The sequence below is a fragment of the Typopeltis vanoorti genome, chromosome 24 (assembly GCF_054136105.1).
Source record: "Typopeltis vanoorti isolate ZY-2024b chromosome 24, IOZ_Tvanoo_1.0, whole genome shotgun sequence".
Lineage (NCBI taxonomy): Eukaryota > Metazoa > Arthropoda > Arachnida > Uropygi > Thelyphonidae > Typopeltis > Typopeltis vanoorti.
The window spans coordinates 84,720,051-84,740,856 of record NC_143572.1 but is presented as its reverse complement, the minus strand read 5'-3'; the positions used below and the strand labels follow the sequence as shown (position 1 = coordinate 84,740,856).

Sequence of the window (20,806 nt, the reverse complement as noted above, 5' to 3'; positions counted from 1 at the left end):
TCGGAATTTCTATTTAGAATATTGTATCAGATACTATCAGAAATATTGGAATTTCTATTAAGAATATAATTGAAAACAAAACAAGACTGCTGATGTATTACACACTACTGCTTTAGGCTCTTTAGTATCACTTCTAAAGAAGTTGGCTTTCTTTCACAGCAGCTTTTAGCCTTTACGTACAGCTAAGGAGGTTATTGTCAATATAAAAGTTATTTCCAAGCAATAAAAGTCGTCATTTTCGGAACTTTCTCTTTTTGTTGCATAGATGTAAACGGTTTTTAAATGGTGAAAATATAGAATAGAATTTCTAAAAGTTTTGATTTTAAAGTGATAGGTTAAATTTTGAATATACTTGCCTCTGTCAGAAAGAACTATACATTCGTGGTGTGTTCAGCAGTCAACAATTCGATGACTTACAAACATAGAGCCGGATACGCGTGCGCACCTGACATCCTAACTGACGAATGCATGCTGCAGGTATAAAAAGAAATTAAGTAGTGTAGTAACAGTGCCCTCTCTAAACCGACGCTCTGGGCAAATGCTCGGCTTGTCAAGTGTTTCCACCAGCTCTATACTACACAAACATGACCTGAAATATCCTGACACTTAAAGAATTTGGTGCAACTGCAATAAATCTTATTTTGACCAGACGGAAAAATCCATTAAATAACGCCTTGAAGAACATAAAAGAGACGTCACATACGGCAGTACAAGAGCTTGTGCTCTGTCGAACCATGCCTGTTGAATGAGTCCTGCATGTAAAAAAAAAAAAAAAAAAGTCGGTAGTGTAAGGTCGCCCTCTGAAACGATCACCCTGGATGAGCGCTTGGTTCGTCTAGTGCTTTCACCAGCTCTATCCTATTGTAAACTTCAATGCAGCTAACATTTTTTCATTTTTTACTGCATCGACTTTTACAGGGGTCACATCCAAAATTCACAAAAGTAAACTTGTAATTTTCTATGTAAACAATACTAAAAGCCCATGTATTTAAACCCAGAGGAATTATTATGCTAAACTGTGCAAACGGAAGATATCTTAAAATGCTAAGTTCAAGGGCAATGCCTCTGAAATCGGAAATATATTATGTTAGTATTTAGTATAGAGTGAAAAGGAAACCTATTGTATTCAAAGCCAGTCTGATGCCATCTTCAATGTCAATGGTAAAAAAAGAGGGCAGTATACATCAGATGCAGTTCATTCCACTATTCTGTAAAAAGGATTAAGTGTGCACTTAGGAGAACTAGAAGTCCGCGTTAAAGAAAGGCCAAGACAGATTGCACAGGAATGTTCAAGGGTCTCAAACTTTCATCCGGGGTCCTACAAAAAACCAAATATAAAATACCATAGAAAAAGGATCGAGATCGACAAAAGGAGACCATCGACTTTCACGACTTTCATCCCGTTCGAATGATGCTGAGATGGAAAGCCGCAGGAGTCGATTAATTTCTGTGGGAGCAGCTGCTCTGGATCTAATGCATTGCCAGTGGAGCAACCTGCTGGAGGCCTCGATCGTCAGACCTTCTCCCGAGTCTATAACATCTGGAAGTTTTGCTCCTGGTTCGCCAACCATTCGTCAATGAAATGTCTGTGTTCTTGAAATCTCAAAATGAAAGCCTAAGACCTCATATGGAAAAGAAGCCAGGGAATCTGTAAAGGAAATGTGAAGTGCACTATAGTGATAAAGAAGTCAAGTGAGTTTATTTTCAATGTAATTTTGTCTATGTTATGAAACTCTTTTAGAAGGACTAATAAATTTACAGAGTTACTATATATAGTATAATGAAAATAGTTTGCATAAACAAAAGTTTATATAAAGTGAAGGCTGAAATTTATAGTATAGTTAACAAGGCATGATAATTCCTATATTGTAAATGGGTTCATAGTTTTCTCTTTAAATTGCTTAATGATTTGTATTATGTTGCATGCTTACGTACTTGATCTAAAGGAAGTTTTCCTCTTAAGTGTTAAACTTAGAGTGGAGTAAGAAGTAGTAATTCATTAGTGTGTAAATTGTATGATTGTCTCAATATAAATAAACATGTTTGTTTTATTTAGAAAGAATGCCCCCTGATCCTTTACGCAATGCACTATTTCCAACTAAACACGATCCTATGAGTGGGGAGTTTACAAATAGCTACGAATTGAGGTTAAGTGTCAGCCATGACTGTGAAACTGAGAAGGACCTTAGGATAGAAAGCGAGCTTGACTGGAAGTATTGATAATTCTTATACCACAAGGAGACCACTGGTGGCGCAGTCGTTATTTCAAAAATAAACTTCTAGTGATCTCCGGTATAGGTAAAGAATACTGGAGGTAGAGCAAAGATAAAGCTAACAAAGTACATGAAAGGATTAGATAAAGATAGGATAGAATAAGGTTAATGAAGAATAGCGATATAGAAGTAAATCGAAGTACAGAAGAAAAGTAAAATTAAGTATAGAAGAAGTAAAGAGAAAAAAAATGGTAAAAGAGTTATAAAAGATAAAGAAGCTAAATAATAAGTAGATACAAAGTATATGATAGATTATACAAATAACACAAATATATGTATAGAAAAAAATAAATAGAAACCCAATTTTAACACTATGCATAGTGAAAAACAACTTGCAGTTTTTGCAAAATGTTATTAACAGTCACAGTATTTATTACAATATATTAAGTGCATATCCACATTTAATAAATGTTAATATTAAATCTGTTTTTATTTTCTTTTTGTACTCACTTCAGCACTCTTTGAAGAAGATGCCCTGATGTGATGCATCACCTGCTTAACGTGTAAACCGGATCTGTAGTTATGCGCAACATCTATATACAGTGGACCGTCACCAAAAGAAATGCGATCTCAAAAATTTCACCCACAAAAATAATTCAAACCTTTGATAAAAAACAAACAAAAATATCCAACCATAAAAAAAAAAAAATCCAACTACTAAACAACATATAAACACTAATTATTACCAAAAAAAAAAAAAAGTTTTCACATCTGCTTCACCAAACACACAAATTTGCCAACACACTTCACCTTTATGAATCCATGGCATAAACAGCAATACAAACTATGTGTAACAGAATCTATGGCCGTCTTAACCAGAATTACTGTTCCTGTTAAAACCCCAACTGGCATCCTCAACTGCCACGGCTACTCAATTACACAGCTCTTTTCATCACAAGGGCATTTAACAGAACCGACACACCATGCTGGAATGGAAATTCTTGATTAGCTACTGTTTGATCTGATGTGGATCAAAATTTCTCTACCAAATCAAAATGCACTTCTCATATGCTGCCCCTATCGTTCTCCAAAGTCTGTCGACTGCTCTGTCTAGAGTTGATTTTTCTGCCGTCGAAAACCGCAATAGTGAGGCCATCCTTCTTGGAGACTTAAAATTCATAACATCAATTGGATCCCCTTTCTCCAGTGTTTGGATGCTGATATGCTTGCCATCAGCAATGACCTATCTCATATCATCACCTAACTACCAGAATACCCGACAATCCCTTCAATTTGCTAACACACTTCACCTCTTCCCAACAAGCTCCCCTTCCAGGTATACTGTACTTGTCAGTCCTCCTCTAGTAACTCCAGGAATTCTATTCTATTCCTCTCTCTCTCTCCCCTGTACCATTTACAGCTTCAGTTCTTCTGATCAAAACACCAGCTCAGACTGAAGAACAGATATCCTCACAGGAATGAAGGCTTTCATCTCATATTCCACTCCAAATTCTTCTGAGCCATCAAATGCCTGCTGCTCAAAAAAGTGAATAAATACTGTAAAAGAAAAATACCTCTGCATATCAAAAATGGGTCAAGACGAAATCTTCTGTTGCCCACTCTGCCCATACTACAACTTGCAATAGTCATAAAGGAATCATCACCAAATTGAAGTCAGACTTTGAAAGGGCCAAATGCTGCAAACTCACCTCTGCCAAATGGCAGTCGGTCTTTCTGGTCTGATGCCAAGCCTATTGAGAGCAACTTCTGCGACCGACTTTCCGATCACTGTCACATTCTGATGGTACAGCAGTTACCTCACCTAAAGACAAGACCGACTTACTGGCATCACTCTTCTCTTCAAATTCCTGCATTGGTGGTGGTAAGGGACCTGGAGAAAGGTCCTTTACATCCACCAACAAAGATACGCTTAATAGAAGCCATAGTCTTCCGACAAAAAAGAATCTGAAAAATCCTTACTAACCTGAACACAAAGAAAGCTCCTCGTCTCGATAGTATCCCACCTACTGTGTTAAAAATTATGCCTGAGAACAAAGACGTATCCTGTGTTGCCACTTCAGCCTATTATATTCAGCTGCCATCTACTTCACAACATGGAAACAGGAGACATATCAACTAATCCTAACCAACGCTATCGATTCTGCTACTCTCAATCTACAGCTGATCTTGTTTCTTTCAACACCCACCTCTAGACTCAAGCCATTAAAAAATTTCAAGACACCCCCATGGTTGCTCTCGACATTTCAAAGGCATTTTTAAAGAATTATCCAAGGAACTTTCTTAACAACTGCCTTTCTAATTTCTGCCTTACTAACATTCTCACTGGTCACTCACTACAAATCATGGTGAACGGTTTACCCTCATCACATTTACTCAATTATGTATGGGTACCCCAGGGTTTTGTTCTTTCACTTCCTCTCATATATAAATCATCTAGTCTTTTTCAAATCTATCCATAGCTCTGCTGATGATGATGACAGGACACTCCATTCCTCCTTTTCTTTTGAAAAGCCTTGTAGTACTCAAGTATTAGAATCCTCGATGTCTATCATGTGCAGTGACCTGAACTCGGAAATCATAGTTATATTCCAGTGGGACAAGATCAACCTTGTAAGCTTTAATGCCACCAAATCTGTCTGATCTCTCGCAGGAAAGAGTTTGCATCAATATTACTGAAGGTAAGAACCTTCAGTAATATTCAGATATCCAAACATGATCAGATTTTTCTTCTTGGACTGAATTGTACATCCAGTTTTTCCTGGCACAACCACATTTCAACTACAGCTTCTGCAGCCTCCAAAATACTTAGTGCGTTTTTTTTTTGCACAAGACAATACTCTACAACCACTTCAATCGCCCTCTCATATATGTTGTTTCTGCACTGTGCCTCTACTACAGATACTTTAATGCACAGTGTAATGCTGAATTGACACTATTATTCCTCCAGTCTACTTCAAAATCATTAGACCAACAGCCACTGCTAATAAATATTCTTTTACAGTCAAACTTGACACTCAACAAACCAACTTCACTGCCTCTTCTTTCATTCAATCTGCTTCTGTCCTTTGTGAACAAACCCAAAATTGTTCACACAACATGTGAACAATTCCTCCTTGCCGCCATATGGGTGCAAATGTGCTGTGTCTTGTGGCCTTTCATTTGTGGATCATATATAAAAAATTCTATCGGAGGTTCTAATTGGCAACCACTTCACGCATACGATTCCACTCATGGCAAAACAATCTAAACCTTACACCTGTACAAGTACACTGTTACTCAACTTCCAACTGTGATCTCTTGCTCCTCTGCCTTAGGAATTTCTTCCACATACCTAAAAGCATATCCAGAGGAATTGCCATTGAATGCTCTCAACGACTTCTACATCCTGAAGAAACCCACTGACCAAATTTGAGCACAAAATTCCATATTTGCATGCATCAAAGCTATATATAAAGAAGCTTGCTTTTAAGCATCCAAATGATTTGATGTGCAGTTTTCCCAATTTTTCTAAGATTATCTCTGAAAATCGAAATGACATCAGACATGATCTCCATATCCTCATCGAATTGATGAGGATATGGAGATCCATGAGGATATCCATGCTCTCATTAATTCCCAGAATTGAAATTTCATCAGTGTGATATGCAGATTGAAACTTTTTCTATTCAAACATAACTCTACCTTTTCATACATTAAAAAACAGCTTTCCTTTGCCCATAATGTCAAAATTTTTTGAAGTAATCGTAAATAATTTTTAAGCCTATTTTATTCATCAGCATTACTATAACTGAATATCTCTGACTGTAGTATCTCTGCTATTATTAATATAGTAAATAAGCAGCAATAGATTAATCAAGAAGGGCATTGGATACACCACTGTATCCAATATTTGATGTACACTATTCTTTGATTTCAGTCAAAAATTCATCACTATTTGCAACAGTTTACTTAACATATTTCATTCGATATTCTACCAAATGCTTGAGCAAAGAACCACAGTACTGTACTTTATGATTTATCTTTTATCCAACTTGGCCCACACCTGGTACAAGCAATGTTCATCATCCATAAAGTATCACATCATTATCAGCCCATTTCGAATTCTGATTTAACCAACTTATTTTAAAACCATAATCACTAAAACAGTATTAATACTCCCTTGCTTTCACTTTGTGCATATTTATGCAATATACGCCCCCAGATATAATCTATTTCCATGAAATTTCCTATTGAGATTTTTCAACACTTCAAGCACCTCCATTTTATCTACCTCATAGTGACGTCCATGCCTGCCACATGAGGTTCTGATTTACTGCAGCCTGATGAAGAACACTGGAAAAATAATCACTCACTAATTTAATTCTTTCTTTAAGTTTTTTCTACCATCATACCAGCAGAATTTTTAAGATTTATTTTTCATTAGAGACTTTCTTCATACTCTGGCTTTATGGCGATAGAATGCTTTGGGGTTTTCATTCATCTATGCAGCTGATTTCATCTCATCTCATTAAACACATATTAAGATATTTGTTTCTTCAAATGCCAACTGATTATTTCCTTTTCATTTACAGCATCTTTATCTTGCAGGGAAATGAAGTAATTGCCTATTCAGAACTGATTGTGCAACAGATCCAACAAGATAATATTCCTTTTCAAGTAGAAGCATTGTAAAGCCGTGTCCTTTTCATTTCAGAATCGCATGTCGTCTTTTAGAGTGCTGATGAGGAATCATCTTTAATTGCTACAATTATAATAATGCGAATAACTTTTCTTGCCTAGTGAATAATGAATTTAATAGAACGAACTTTACTCATTTTCTTGTAAATCAAATCTTATCTGTTTGCATAACAAGTTTTCTTTATTTCTTTTTATTTTAAAAAAAATATGAGCATTTAAAATTAAACGGTTGATCAAAAAACCTCAAAAATAAAAAAAAAAATAATAAAGATATTGGGAACCATTATAAATTATTTGTAATTCACACAGTTTTCCTTTAAAACAATCTGATGTTTAATTTCCTTATCTTGCATTAAATTATGTTCTGCATTCCATGTAGAGTAAACAAAATCTGAGCTTTTTTTCCCCAGCTGTGCTTGTCTCTGCGTATTTTAATTTTCTTTAAAATGCATAAAAAAAAGCAGTTGGTCACCCCATAACAGTACGGTACAGAACAAATTGTTATGTTGAAATGTTAACTTCTTTACACATTGCTTTTCGTGGATGAAGAAAACATTCCCGGATTTCAACTACCTTAATCACGTTTGTTCTTTTATTGACTGGAATACAACACAGGAAATGAGTCCTAATTCTTTCACGAAAGAAAGCCCATATTTAAATTAATAATACTCATATCCCAGGAAAAATAATATTAAAAAAGAAGAGAATAATTTATTTTCGAACAGTATGCATTCAAATTTCATTATTTAGGGAGTTGAACAAAAAGGTGGTGGTGGCAAAGTATGCTCCTTCTATTGAAGGTGTCTTACGCGTTCTTGGATTCGAAAGGCACCGATTGGGAGCCCACTATTTCGATCTTTAGCGTGATATTTAGTATATACAAATAATGGCCTCGGATCTGAATGCAACTTTCTAATATATTTTCACAAGTCGTGTCATTCATAAATAGTATCGCACTTTTTGTTTCTTTGCTGGAATTCTAACTTTCCATGTCTACTGAAGATAAACTGTGTATATAAATAAGCCAGTTAATCCTTATTTATAAATAAGGTATCTTTTGAAATCTTCCAGATGAATTACTTTCTATTTTTTAACAAATTACACACCAATATTTTTAAAATTCTTGTAGAAAGGCTTTCATGACTTAAATTATTTAAGGAATTTACAACATACACTGGAATATTAATTAAAAGAAACTTTAATAAATATTTCCTATTTTGGCAATGTCCCATTGCCATCTTCATGGGAAGATACAAATGATATGTGCAGGTAGGCACTAGAAAAAGCAAATGACGATGAAGGTAAGAAACTATTTTTGTTCCTAATGTCACCCCCTAGTGGGCGATATTGGGTGTCTTGGCCACTGGGCTGATTAACATCAGCCAACGAAAGTAAATATAGGAAGTATTTATTAAAGTTTCTTTTAATTAATATTCCAGTATACGTTGTAAATTCCATAAATAATTTAATAGTCATGTGTTGCCAACTCTATGATGTCACGTGCACTTCTGCAACAAAAGAATTTGATAAAATATAGTCGGCACACCAAGAAATTTGATAACTTGAAAAATGACTACCTCCATACTACAGCAACCACTCAACCTCTCTTCTGTTGTTTTGAAGCCTGAAGCACTCATCGCTCTTGCAGGTGACCACAGTTTCAACTTATCTCCTAAAAAAATACCCGCCGAAGAAATAATGATCCAGATAGAACATGTAATCCGCAACCTTCCAAACCATATTGCCAACAATGTCAGACTGGATGTAGCAGTGTTCTCACCAAAGCAAGACCACCAAAAACCAACATATCCTGAGGCAAATATAAAGCTCTACAGGAAATGAGAGAAAAAAATAATAATAATCACCAAAGCGGATAAGGGAAACGCCCCTGTGGTTCTCAACCAAAAGGACTACATAGGAAATCTTACTTAATGTTTTATTATGAGATTCGGCTACCTACTATTGAATATAATCCCACCAGCTCTCAAATTAGACCACTCCATAGGTTTCTTAAGAAGGTCACTTCTTGGCCTGTGGAAGTTACCAACAAACTAAAACCTTTTAACTCTAGACCCCCCCCCCCACTCCGAATATATGAACTTCCAAAAATTCGTAAACAAAACGTGCCATTTCGTCCCATAGTGGATGGCATTGATTCCCCCACATATAAATTAGTCAAAGCATTCACACACTATACTGGCAACACACATCATCACACACAAAAAAACTCAGCCCACTTCGAAGCAAGTATAAAAAACCTCTCACTCCAACATACTGACATAATGGTCATTTTTGACATCTCATTCCTATCCACAAATGTCTCACTGAAGGAAACCTTAGAGCTCATCCAATCCAAATTTCCTCCCGATATCTCAGCCCTATTTCAGTTCACAATGATCTCGGGCTATTTCGTTTCGCAGGGAAAATTCTACAAACAGATAGTGGGGACAGCCATAGGCTCACCACTTTCCTCCCACCCATGACTAACTTCTCTATGGAGACTTTTGAAGAGAAAGCCTTAAACTCTGCCCCACAAAAACCCATTGTTTGGCTTCGCTACGTGCATGATGTATTCACTATTTGGACACATGGCTCAGATAACATACTTAAACAACCAACACCCCAGAATCCTGTTCACCTTGGAAAAAGAGAAAAACAACAGCCTCCCTTTAACAGACACTCTAATCATACACCGGCCTGATAGATCCTTCGTTTTCTCTGTTTATAGAAAACCCACCCATACAGGCTGATACATTCAACCAGCAATCCCAGCATCCACCCTCACAAAAATATGGGATTATTAAAACACTATATAACAGGGCAAAATATCTGTTCAGATGACAAGGCCCTAAACACGGAACTACACCACATCCTTAAAACTTTCTTAGCCAATGGCTACAACCCACCAAAAATATTAAAACAGTAAACCACAATCCCCCTCCACAATAAAGATTACACTAAATTTATCACCATTCATTCCCTACATCCAGTGAACCTCGGAAAAAATAACCAAAATCCTTAAAAAATATGACCTCACTTCTTGTTATAAACCATATAAAAAATTGGCATCCCTTATCCGCTCTACTAAAAACCAACCTACCTAGGGTATATCAAGTCCCTTGCAGCTGTAAACTTTTCTAGTTTGGCCAAACAGCGAATATCAGGATTTCGGAACACAAAGACTACATCTGGTTTCACCAGTACAGCCACTCTGGGCTTGCAGACCATGCTCCGGATACCTGCCACAGAATACGTTGGAAGAAAGCCAAAGTAATACACTGCAGTAAGTTTTCATTATTCATATCAATTATTCATAGAATCTGCCTCAGCTCTACAAAACATTCCAAATCTCAACAAATTTGGGTGCATGAGACCACCCCAAATTTGGGAGACTGAGTTATTTAAGAAAAAAAAATATTTGAATTAAAAAAAAAAAAAGAAATTGCGCATGTGTTGCAGAAGTGTCCAGCTTTTGGTGTGGGGGAGGAGCGGACCTGACCTATTCTGCTCTTGTGTAACACAATTGTTTTAAAATATTCTGAAAAAAAAATGTTATCAAGCAAAAGTTAATGCAATAAATAAGTTCTCAACATTACTTTTTATTTTATCTTGCACTCCAACGATGTATGAAAATATGCATGTCAAGTTCTTATGCTTACAGATTGAGATCTACTGCTGCTGGTTGAGAACAACTCTTTCTGCTTTTATGAACAAGACGTTAAATTGCATTACATTCTTATTTCAAGGCTAATTTTAAAATATCGCAAAAGTTGTATTCAGTAGTATTTCAAATGAACTTCTAGTTGTAAAACGAAACAAATCGTTATTTCTACAGTGCTGATTTCAATAACACCGTTTCTTTACCATTGTAAAGGAACCCTTTGTGAGTGAAAGCAACATAAATATGTATATGAAGAAATTATCTGAGACATACGCATCCTATATGCAATTTATTAAAATTTCGTTTGTTTTTAAGTATTTGAACCCCCTTCCCCTCGTTTTATCGATCTGCTACGACTGCTAATAGTAAATGTATTATAAATATCTACATTCCTCCAATTTCACATTATATACTTTTCACAGTATGTTCACTTCACATTTGATATGACTGATGATTTTCGTATTATTATCTATAAAGCGAAGTCGTCAAAGTGCATCCTTCAGGCAATCTACTAAATTTAATTTTTAATAAAAATAACAATCTGGAAAGTCGACACCCTATTTTTTTTTTTTTCAAAATACAATACTTTAAATAATCTTGAATAAAGTTCTTTGAGAACAACTAAAATGTATTGTTGACTACACAAAATCAGCATATAAAATTAAAAATGACATTAATTTTTTAAGATAATGCAATATTCAAATGAATAAAGTATGCAAGGATCTCTTATTTTGTCTTGGCATTAAAAATTGTACAATAAAAAGGAATAAACAAAAATAATTTCTATATTTTTTGTCTATCCCATATAAGTAATGGTTCAGTAAACCAGCATGGACAAAGGAATTGTGTTTCTTGTTATTCACAAATGAGATGCTTCGATAATCATGAATTCTCTTCAGCATGAAGATTTATCGCATATTCAAATGAACATAACGTCCACAGTGCACTTTTTATCCCTGTTCTTTTTCTTTCAACAGAGCATGCATCGTATCCAGATTTTGCTGGACATAAGTTTCAGTAAGGAAATACCGTGAGTAGACATTACTAACTATTATAACAACGGAATTAACTCACGTCAATTATTCTTTATTCATATACGAATAAAGAATAACTGACGTAAGTTAATTCCGTTATTATAATAGCTAGTAATTTTGCTGGACGTATATAAACAGATGTTCTGGCCTGTTGGGAGGTTAACATGTGTTTTTCAAAGTACACACTTTTTCATAAAAAAATAATGAAGTAAAATAAAACAATACAGGTAGTTCTCACTTTACGAATTCCCGCTTAAACGAATTTTTATATTTACGCATTTTTTTGTACTGGAATTTTTATTTTAAATTGTGTGAGGTGAAGGTAATTATGGGCATATATATATACGGGAATTATGCAGTATATTAGCTGACCTGGTTGGCCGAGTGGTTAGCGTATCCGCTCTTCAGCCAAAAGGCTGTGGGTTCGAATCCCGCCTTGGGCGTGGATGTTTGTGAAAGTACTAGTGGTGGTTGTCGCGATAGATGGTGTTGATGGAGTAGTGAGACGAAGAGTTGTAGAGTAGATGCCCTCTACTCTACAACTCTCATCTACTCTACAACTCAGGACCCTGGGCGACAACCGGACTCATCCATTGCTTCTGCCAACTCTATACTACACACAACAAAAAATCTTGCAGTTTGCTAAATGTTATTAAAATTCGCAGTATTAAATACGATCTATTTAGTGCATATCCCCATTTAATAAACTGTAATATTAAAACATGTTCTTATTTTAATATTTCTACTCACTTCAGTGGCCACTGAAGAAGGCGCCGCGATGAGATGCATCGTCTGCTTAACGTGTTATGCCGACCCTGCACACGAAACATAATTTCATCGCATGAAAGTACCTTTTTACAGTCCTCTTGACCCTACAAAGTCCTTGCTAACACCATCGCACTCTAGCCGCCTTTTGCTTGGAAGTCATAAAGAGCTTCATCTTAGGCACACGCGATTGAAAACCTAATTTGTGAATTTGTCCCAACATCGTAGATTTAGACATATTCACACCCAGTTATTACTTTTAGTAATAACTAAAGTAATAACGAAAGGTTCGAAAACTCCGGTGATCAGATCTCAATAATCTATTCATGCTTGCTTGACACCATTTCAATTCCTTAGCTAAAACTATGGAGTTTGGCCTTCTTTGCATAGAGACACCGTACGAAACTTCTTAGCTTCCAATATGTCACTCGTTCGACCTGTTTAGCGAATGATTAACTGAAATTCACGTGCAAACAATTCCTCACACACGAGTCATCCCATCCCGCAGCTTAGGAAATAAATGCTATTTCTATGCTCTCCTCAAAAGCGATGGAAGATATTTGGAATGTTGTAATACTTTCAGTGATATAAAAAAATTATTCTAATATTTTGAAGGTTTTCAAATAACCATTTTCTTTTAAATAAAATTACATTTTTGTGATTAAATGGTTATATAATCTACAAAGTAAGTTGATTTAGATGACACTATTTCATATTTTGTAATAATTATTCTTTGCAATAAATTAGCCAGCCACTGGGGAGGGCAAGTTAGCCCATCTCAGTGCCGGTCCAAAGCCCGGATAAATGGGGTGGGTTGGCGTCAGGAAGGGCATCCGGCCGTAAAAAACATGGCAAAACCAGGGATGAAAAGTCGAATAACAGAGAAAGGACAATGTCTAGGGCATCTCCCATAAACGACGCGCAGTTCTGTCGCCCGTGGGCTTGGGCCTAACGAACCAAGGACGGGTTTAGGTAAAGAAGCGAGTCCAACAGAAAAAGTGTGTAAAGTAAGAATCGGGTCACTTGTGGGTATAATGAACGAAAAGAGTAGGGAGATAGTAGACATGATGAGAAGGAAGCTGAAGATCTTGTGCGTGCAGGAGACAAGGTGGAAGGGCAATAAAGCAAAGGAGGATATAAACAGAAGGATATAAACTGTTTTACAGCGGGGTGAATGAGAATGGAAGAAACGGAGTTGGAATCATCATCGAGAAGGAGCTGAAGGGTGGAGTCGGCGAGGTGTGCCGGAAGAACGATCGGATTATGAGTGTTAAACTTGAGATTGGAGGATACAACTATCAGAGCCTTGTATCACACCCTACTACGCTCCACAAGTAGGGTGTGATTAGGAAGAGAAAGAGGCATTCTGGAGAGAACTAGACAAGGTAGTAATGGGAAACCCTAATGGTGAGAGAGTGATCGTCGGAGTAGACCTGAATGGGCATGTAGGAAGGTGACGAAGTGGTGAAGAAAGGATGTACGGGGGTTGGAGTAATGGTAAAAGAAACGAAGAAGGTAAAAGAATCGTAGAGCATGCTGTGGCCTTCGACCTGGCTACAGCTAACACGTGGTTTAAGAAGAGAGTTGGACACCTGATAACTTATAAGAGCAGGGATAGGATGAGTCAGATTGACTATATTATGTGCAGAAGGAAACATCTGAAGGAGGTGAAAATCTGTAAAGTGATTAATGGAGAAAGTGTAGTGGCACAGCATAGGTAGGTTGTGGTAGACTGTGATATAAAAGAGGAAAAGAAGAATAGACAGAAGTGGCAGAAAAATAGGAAAATAAAGTGGTGAAAATTGGAAGAGGAAGGTCCAAGGAATGAGTTTAAAGAAAAGGTATTGGAAGGAATGAAGTTACCAGAGGATGTGGAAGAATGGTGGGACGTAAACAGTCGAAATATTAGTAAAATTGGAAAGGGGAAACCAGGAAAGGGGCTGCCCGAGGATAAGGAGGCATGGTAGTGGAATGAGGAGGTGCAGTTAAAGATCAGGAAAGAGAAAGAGACAAAGAAAAAATGGGACATGACTGGAACCAGAGCCGACGAGACATATAAATTAGCGAAGAAAAGTTCAAAGAGAGCTGTGGCAAGGACAATTGAAGAGGTTTATGAAGCACTGTAGAGAAACGGTGGTGAAGCTAAGTTGTTGAGAATAGCAAAAGCTAGAGATAAGGCCTCAAAAGACATATCAGTTAAGCAGATAAAGGATGTCACAGGAGTAGTACTACAAGAGGAGGACAAAATCAGAGGAAGATGGGAAGAATATTTTCGTAATCTACTAAATGAGGAGAATCCAAGAGAGGTGTGAGGATGGAGAGGCAAACAAAGGATTGGTGCAAGAGAAGCAGAGAGGAAGTGTACTGGGCACTGAGAAAAACGAAGAATGGAAAGGCTGTGGGGGGGGACCAGATACCTGGAGAAGTGTGGAGAAGCTTGGGCAGTGAGGGCATAGACATGTTATGGGCTCTGATGAGGAAAATAGCCCAACAGGAAAAGATACCAGAGGAATGGAGGAATAGCATTCTTGTCCCAATCTACAAGGGAAAAGGAGATGTTCAAGATTGTGGCAACTATAGAGGGATCAAGCTAATGACACACACATTGAAGATATGGGAAAGAGTAATTGAAGGAAGGATATAGTGGGAAACAAAAATTGGTGAGGAGCAGTTTGGATTAAGCCAGGAAGAGGGACAACGGATGCAATATTTGTGTTAAAGTGATTGATGGAGGAATATAGGGAGATGCAGGTGGAGCTACATATGATGTTTATAAACCTGGAAAAGGTGTACGACAGAGTGGCCAGACAGGAGGTATGGAGGTGTATGAGGAAGAAAGGGGTGTCAAAAAAGTACATGAGGTTGGTGAAGATGTATGAAGGGGCAAAAACTCAGGTGAGGTCTAGTGTCGGCATGACAGAGGGGTTCCCCATTGTCATAGGGCTCCATCAGGGATCAACTCTGAGCCCCTACCTCTTTGAATGGTCATTGATGTACTAGTGGAGGACATCGAGGAGGTGCCAGGGAGCATGTTTGCCGATGATACTGTTCTCTGCGAATCATCCCGAGAGAAGCTTGAAAAGACCCTGGAAGGGTGGAGAAAGGTATTGGAGGAGAGAGGCATGAAAATTAACCAGGTAAAGACCGAATATATGTCAGCAGGGAGTGACGAGGATATGATCACACAACTCCAGAGTGAAAGGTTAACTTCAGGGAAGAAATTCAAGTACCTTGGGTCAGTAGTCGAGAGGAAGTGACCTAGATGAGGAAATGCAGCACTGAATAACATGCGGCTGGATGAACTGGAGGAAGATGAGTGGGATCCTGTGTGACAAGAGAGTGAGTTTTAAAATGAAAGGAAAGCTGTATAAGATAGTGGTGAGGCCAGGAATACTCCATGGCATGGAGATGTGGCCTATAACAAAGGCACAGGAGAGGAAGATGGGGGTGGCAGAGATGTGGCTGTTGAGATGGATGAGTGGTGTGACAAAGAACGACAGGATAAGGAATGACAACATCAGAGGGACGATCAAGGTTGGGACCGATCAGTAAGAAGGTACAAGAAAGCAAGCTGAGGTGGTTCGGTCATGTAGAGAGAAGGAGTGAGGAGTATGTTGGTAAATGAGTGGAGCATATGGAGGGGGAGGGAAGGAGGAAAAGAGGCAGGCCCAAACTCAGATGGAGGGATAATGCAGCAGAGGATCTTAGGGAGAAAGGATGGAGTCAGGAAGATACCCTGGACCAGAGAATCTGGAAGATTAAAGATGGGAATGCCGACCCCATTTAACATGGGATTAGACATAGCGAAAGAAGAACATTCTCTGCAATAAATTAGAATTCCAAATCATTCAACACATTTTCTTTGATTATTCTAATTTTTTAATTCGGAGGTGTGGGATCCGCAGGTGACTTTTATGCTCATAATAATCACTATTTAATGTAGCTGAGTGAATGCAGTCCATTTATGTGACAAGCTGATGGTTATTCGTTAAGGATTGAAGTAGTGATTTAGCATCCTTGTGCAGTGGAACTGAAGTTTTAACTTTAGTAGTTTGTGTTTTGTCTTTGCAGTCAGTATGACAGTGGCATTTTCATTTCATTTCCATGAAGCCAGTTTTATTATTTTATAGTTCAAAGATTAATGCTAATAAATGAAATAAGCCAGAAATTTTACTAATTGATCGTAAAACACTTGGCAATTACAGTCGACTGTAAATGTTTCCAAAATAGAAAACACTATGAACGTTTTCGAACATTGTCTTGAATCTCATCAGACACCTTTTACCAATGTAAGTTATAATAATAGCCAACACTTCAAATGTTTCTGCTGCACTTCTATAAATATAGTTTGGTCATTATGAAATCTTGTGGATTTGGTGTCATCTGAAATGAAATGAAACATGGAAGGGAAGAAATTTTGCATACCAATAGAGCATCATGAGAGAAATAAATGAGAAAAATAATTGAATTTAAAGTGAATACAAATGGGATTAGAAATTAGGTAAATCACTGTCATAAATATAAGAGAATACTCGGATCAATTCATTTAGTTTCCTCTAGGAAGTTGAAAGTAAAATTTCAATGAACAAATTGTTGAGGAGAGAAGTTTTATTTTGAAGTGGAGAAATGACTGTGTGTGTGTGTGATTACTTGATCTAATTTGATTCTTTAGCACTGAATTTCAGTTATATCCCTGGAGACATATTTTCATATCTAAAGCCTCTGTTATATTATTTTTAAAAGATTATACATTAAAACATGTATTTGTTAAAAGCAGTTATATTAAATATTCTCACAAATTTACAAAACTAACTGAATTTTATTACATTTCAGAAAGTGAATTACCTCAACAGAAATTGCTTAGCAATTACAATCTATGATTCAGATTGTACGAGTAATAAATTTTCTACAAAGCAGAAGAAAACAATTATGATTTCAAACTAAATTAAAAAACGTGGAAAATATGAATTGATAGTGAAAACAAAAATAAATAAACCAATAATGAGTACAATAAAACTAATTAAATTTTTTATTCATCAAAAAAGTCACTGAAAAAAATTCTCTTTGATATTTAAGAGGAAAAAAATCCAAACCTCGTACATTGAAGTTGTGCATTTCCATATACTAGCTGCTGCTGTCTTCTCATTTTCATTACTTTTGTGTTCTTCCCTACTCTGATGGTCTTGAAACATATGAACTTCAAAGAACGAGGGGTAGTTTAGCTGCACATTAAAAAGGTTTGGCAGAAACATTTCATGGTTACTAGATATTACCACGAATAAAATTCTATCGAGAATTCCCACAGAAGAAAATAATCAGTGATCTGAAATAATTTTCATCCGCCTCGTGTAAGAAAAACCAAGTACTTTAAATATTTCTCTCAAAAAAGATTTTTGTTCTCTTTTCATCATAAAGTGCGAAGCCTTCGATTTAATTTAAACAACATGCCATCAAAAACAAAATCGCAGGTCCTCGGTTAAAGAAACTGTGTATCCATTCTTTCAAGAGGATTTTATTTTAAAACTTAAGTAACACTTGGAAAGGCAGTGCTTCTCTGTAATATATAATTTATTTTCAAAAAACTAATAATGAACTCATTCACAAGGAATACTTTTTAAGTTGTGCTTAAAAGGGTGACATGGAGAAATGCAAATATAATTGTACATATGTGACAAGGACACATTCACCCACCATTCATTAGCTGTGTTGAATTATTGAGTGGGTCACAAGATGTTCCTTTAGCGAAAATGTTTTCCTGCACGTTGGAGAATGCAATGTTTCTCATCAATATGTATTCACAGATGTGTTTTCAAATGCGAACTCTGTGAAACCTCTTGATGCAAATTTCACATGAAAAAAGTTTCTCTCTGGGGTGAACACTTTCTTGTCTTTTCGGTATGAACTCTTAGATGGCTTTTCAGACTCGAGATGACTGTAAACGTCTTGCTGCAAATTTCGCAGAGAAAAGGTTTCTCACCAGCATGAATAATTCTTCGATGGCTTTTCAGACTCGAATTGGTTGAAAACTTCTTGTTGCAAATTTCGCATTGAAAAGGTTTCTCACCAGTATGAACTCTTAGATGAGCTTTCAGACCACAACTGTCTGAAAACTTCTTGTTGCAAATTTTGCAAAGATAAGGTTTCTCACCAGAATGAACTCTTAGATGTCTTTTCAGTTTTGAATTTTCCGAAAACCTCTGGTTGCAAATTTCGCATAGAAAAGGTTTCTCACCTGTATGAATTCTTATATGTTTTCTCACACCCGAACTATATGAAAACCTCTGGTTGCAAATTTCGCATTGAAAAGGTTTCTCACCAGTATGAACTCTTAGATGAGTTTTTAGAACACAATTGTCTGAAAACTGCTTGTTGCAAATTTTGCACAGAAAAGGTTTCTCACCAGTATGCTCTGTTAGATGTCTTTTCAGGCTCGAAATCTCTGAAAATTTTTTGTTGCAGATTTCACATAGAAAAGGTTTCTCACCAGTATGCACTCTTTGATGACTTTTCAGACCCGAAATCTCTGAAAATTTCTTGTTGCAGATTTTGCATAGAAAAGGTTTCTCACCAGTATGCACTCTTTGATGACTTTTCAGACTCCAACTGCCTGAAAACTTCTTATTGCAAATTTCGCATTCAAAAGGTTTCTCACCAGTGTGAAGTCTTAGATGTATTTTCAGGTTTGAATTGTTTGAAATCTTCTTGTTGCAAATTTGGCATAGAGGTTTCTCATGAGTATGAACTCTTAGTTGACTTTTCTGTCTCGAACTGCCTGAAAACATCTTGTTGCAAATTTCGCAGAGAAAAGTTTCTCACCAGAATGAACTCATATGTATTTTCAGTCTCGAAGTATTTGAAAACTTCTTCAAAGTACTTTTCACTATTTTTATCTCAGTTTAGATATTTTAATAGAAATTGCGATTCAACCGGATTCTTTACTCTTGCAGGAGGAGAATTGGTCATCGATTCCATTCTCATTTTGATGATTGTCTCTTATGCCACTAGATATGCTACCTCCTCGGAATTATTTGAATTTTATTTTGGAAATCTTACATGAAATGTTTCCAACAAGATAACAATCTTCATACATTGCTGATTATCAGCTTGGTTTTAATGCATTAGTATGCAAAATATCTCATGTAGTAACCATATTAACAATCTGAAAAAGAAAAACGAGGTAATTAATGCTAAATTAAAACTCCATTTAGTAAATAAAATATTCAACATATTATCTAATATTTAATAGCAATTAATGTTGAATTTTAATCTAGAAATTTAATATTTGTAATGAATCGTTGACACAGAAATAACACTAAAACTTTCAATGGACAATTACAGTGAGTATCTTCACTCTTTAAAATGGAGTAATAAAACCTGATTTCTTTTGCTAAAAGGCATCATGACAAAATAAGCTAAGCAAAGAGCCATGGGGTCGGATTATAATCGGAAGTTGAACATGTCCTGAGGAAGAACACAAAGGATGAAGTTAGATATGAACACATTTCTTACAAACATGGAAACTGCAAAATAACGGTCAACGTTTAAAGATGGCTCTTCAATCTGGGATTGAATTTAAGAAATACCACTTTATTCAGTTGTGTCATTTATTATCAGACGAGCAATTGTGATTTAAAATTATAAGTAACACAAACAGCCATTCTATGGTCGATATTATTCTCTGTTCTTATTTCTTCAGATTTCGTTCTCTTCATCATTCTAAAGGATAATTCCTGTGGATATTCAGAGTTCCTTCTTCCAGATCAATCTATTTCAGGCTTTCCTCTTTAACAACTTTATAACTTCTTCCGAAAATGTAAACTCTTCATCTAGAATGTATATTTCCCCTTCTATAATTTTTACAATTCATTCATTATGTTTCTTCATGTGTGCCAGGAGATAACTGTTTTCAATACTCGATTCTTATTTCTTGCAAGTTATTCATTAGTTTTCCTTTCTCTATGTTTTTACTAAACCTACTTTATATGATCCTTTTCTTTAATACTTGTTTTGCCATAGGAATTGATTTTATTTTCACCACACATCATCCATATTCTTAGATACTTCCTCTATGTTATATGACTTATTTTACTTAATCATTTTTGCCTCTAATTACAATTTTATCTTCTACTTTTTTGATGCTGTCACCATTATTTTAGTTTTTGTTTTATTGATTTAATTAAAGCCAATGATCAGATACAACCTCATCCATTCTTTTTAAAACTTTTTTAAAATTTTATTTTAAAAATATTTTAAACTTGTTGAATCTCTGCTAATACAGTTAAAACTCTACTAGAAAACAAATGCTTTCTAATTGTTATCTATCCAGAAGGAATCTGGGAAGACGAAATCATGCAGACGCAACACAACAATTCTTAGAACTTCAGCAGATGTTTCATCTGTTGCAGATCGGTTATTCAGATAGCAAGTTCATTGAT

At 36.1% G+C, this 20,806-nt stretch overlaps 1 protein-coding gene across 1 annotated transcript in view; it reads right to left on the bottom strand.

The window, feature by feature from the left end:
• The window catches only part of LOC150093509 (uncharacterized), a 31,912-nt gene extending 12,668 nt beyond the window's left edge, over window positions 1-19,244 (bottom strand). The window contains exons 1-2 of the mRNA XM_090413642.1: window positions 18,222-19,244; window positions 11,159-11,210 (exon numbers count right to left, since the gene is read on the bottom strand). Coding sequence (XP_090269768.1) covers window positions 11,159-11,210; window positions 18,222-19,153 — 984 coding nt within the window. The 5' untranslated portion in view covers window positions 19,154-19,244. The remainder of the gene's footprint in view (window positions 1-11,158; window positions 11,211-18,221) is intronic.
• Between the last annotated feature and the right edge of the window lie 1,562 nt (window positions 19,245-20,806).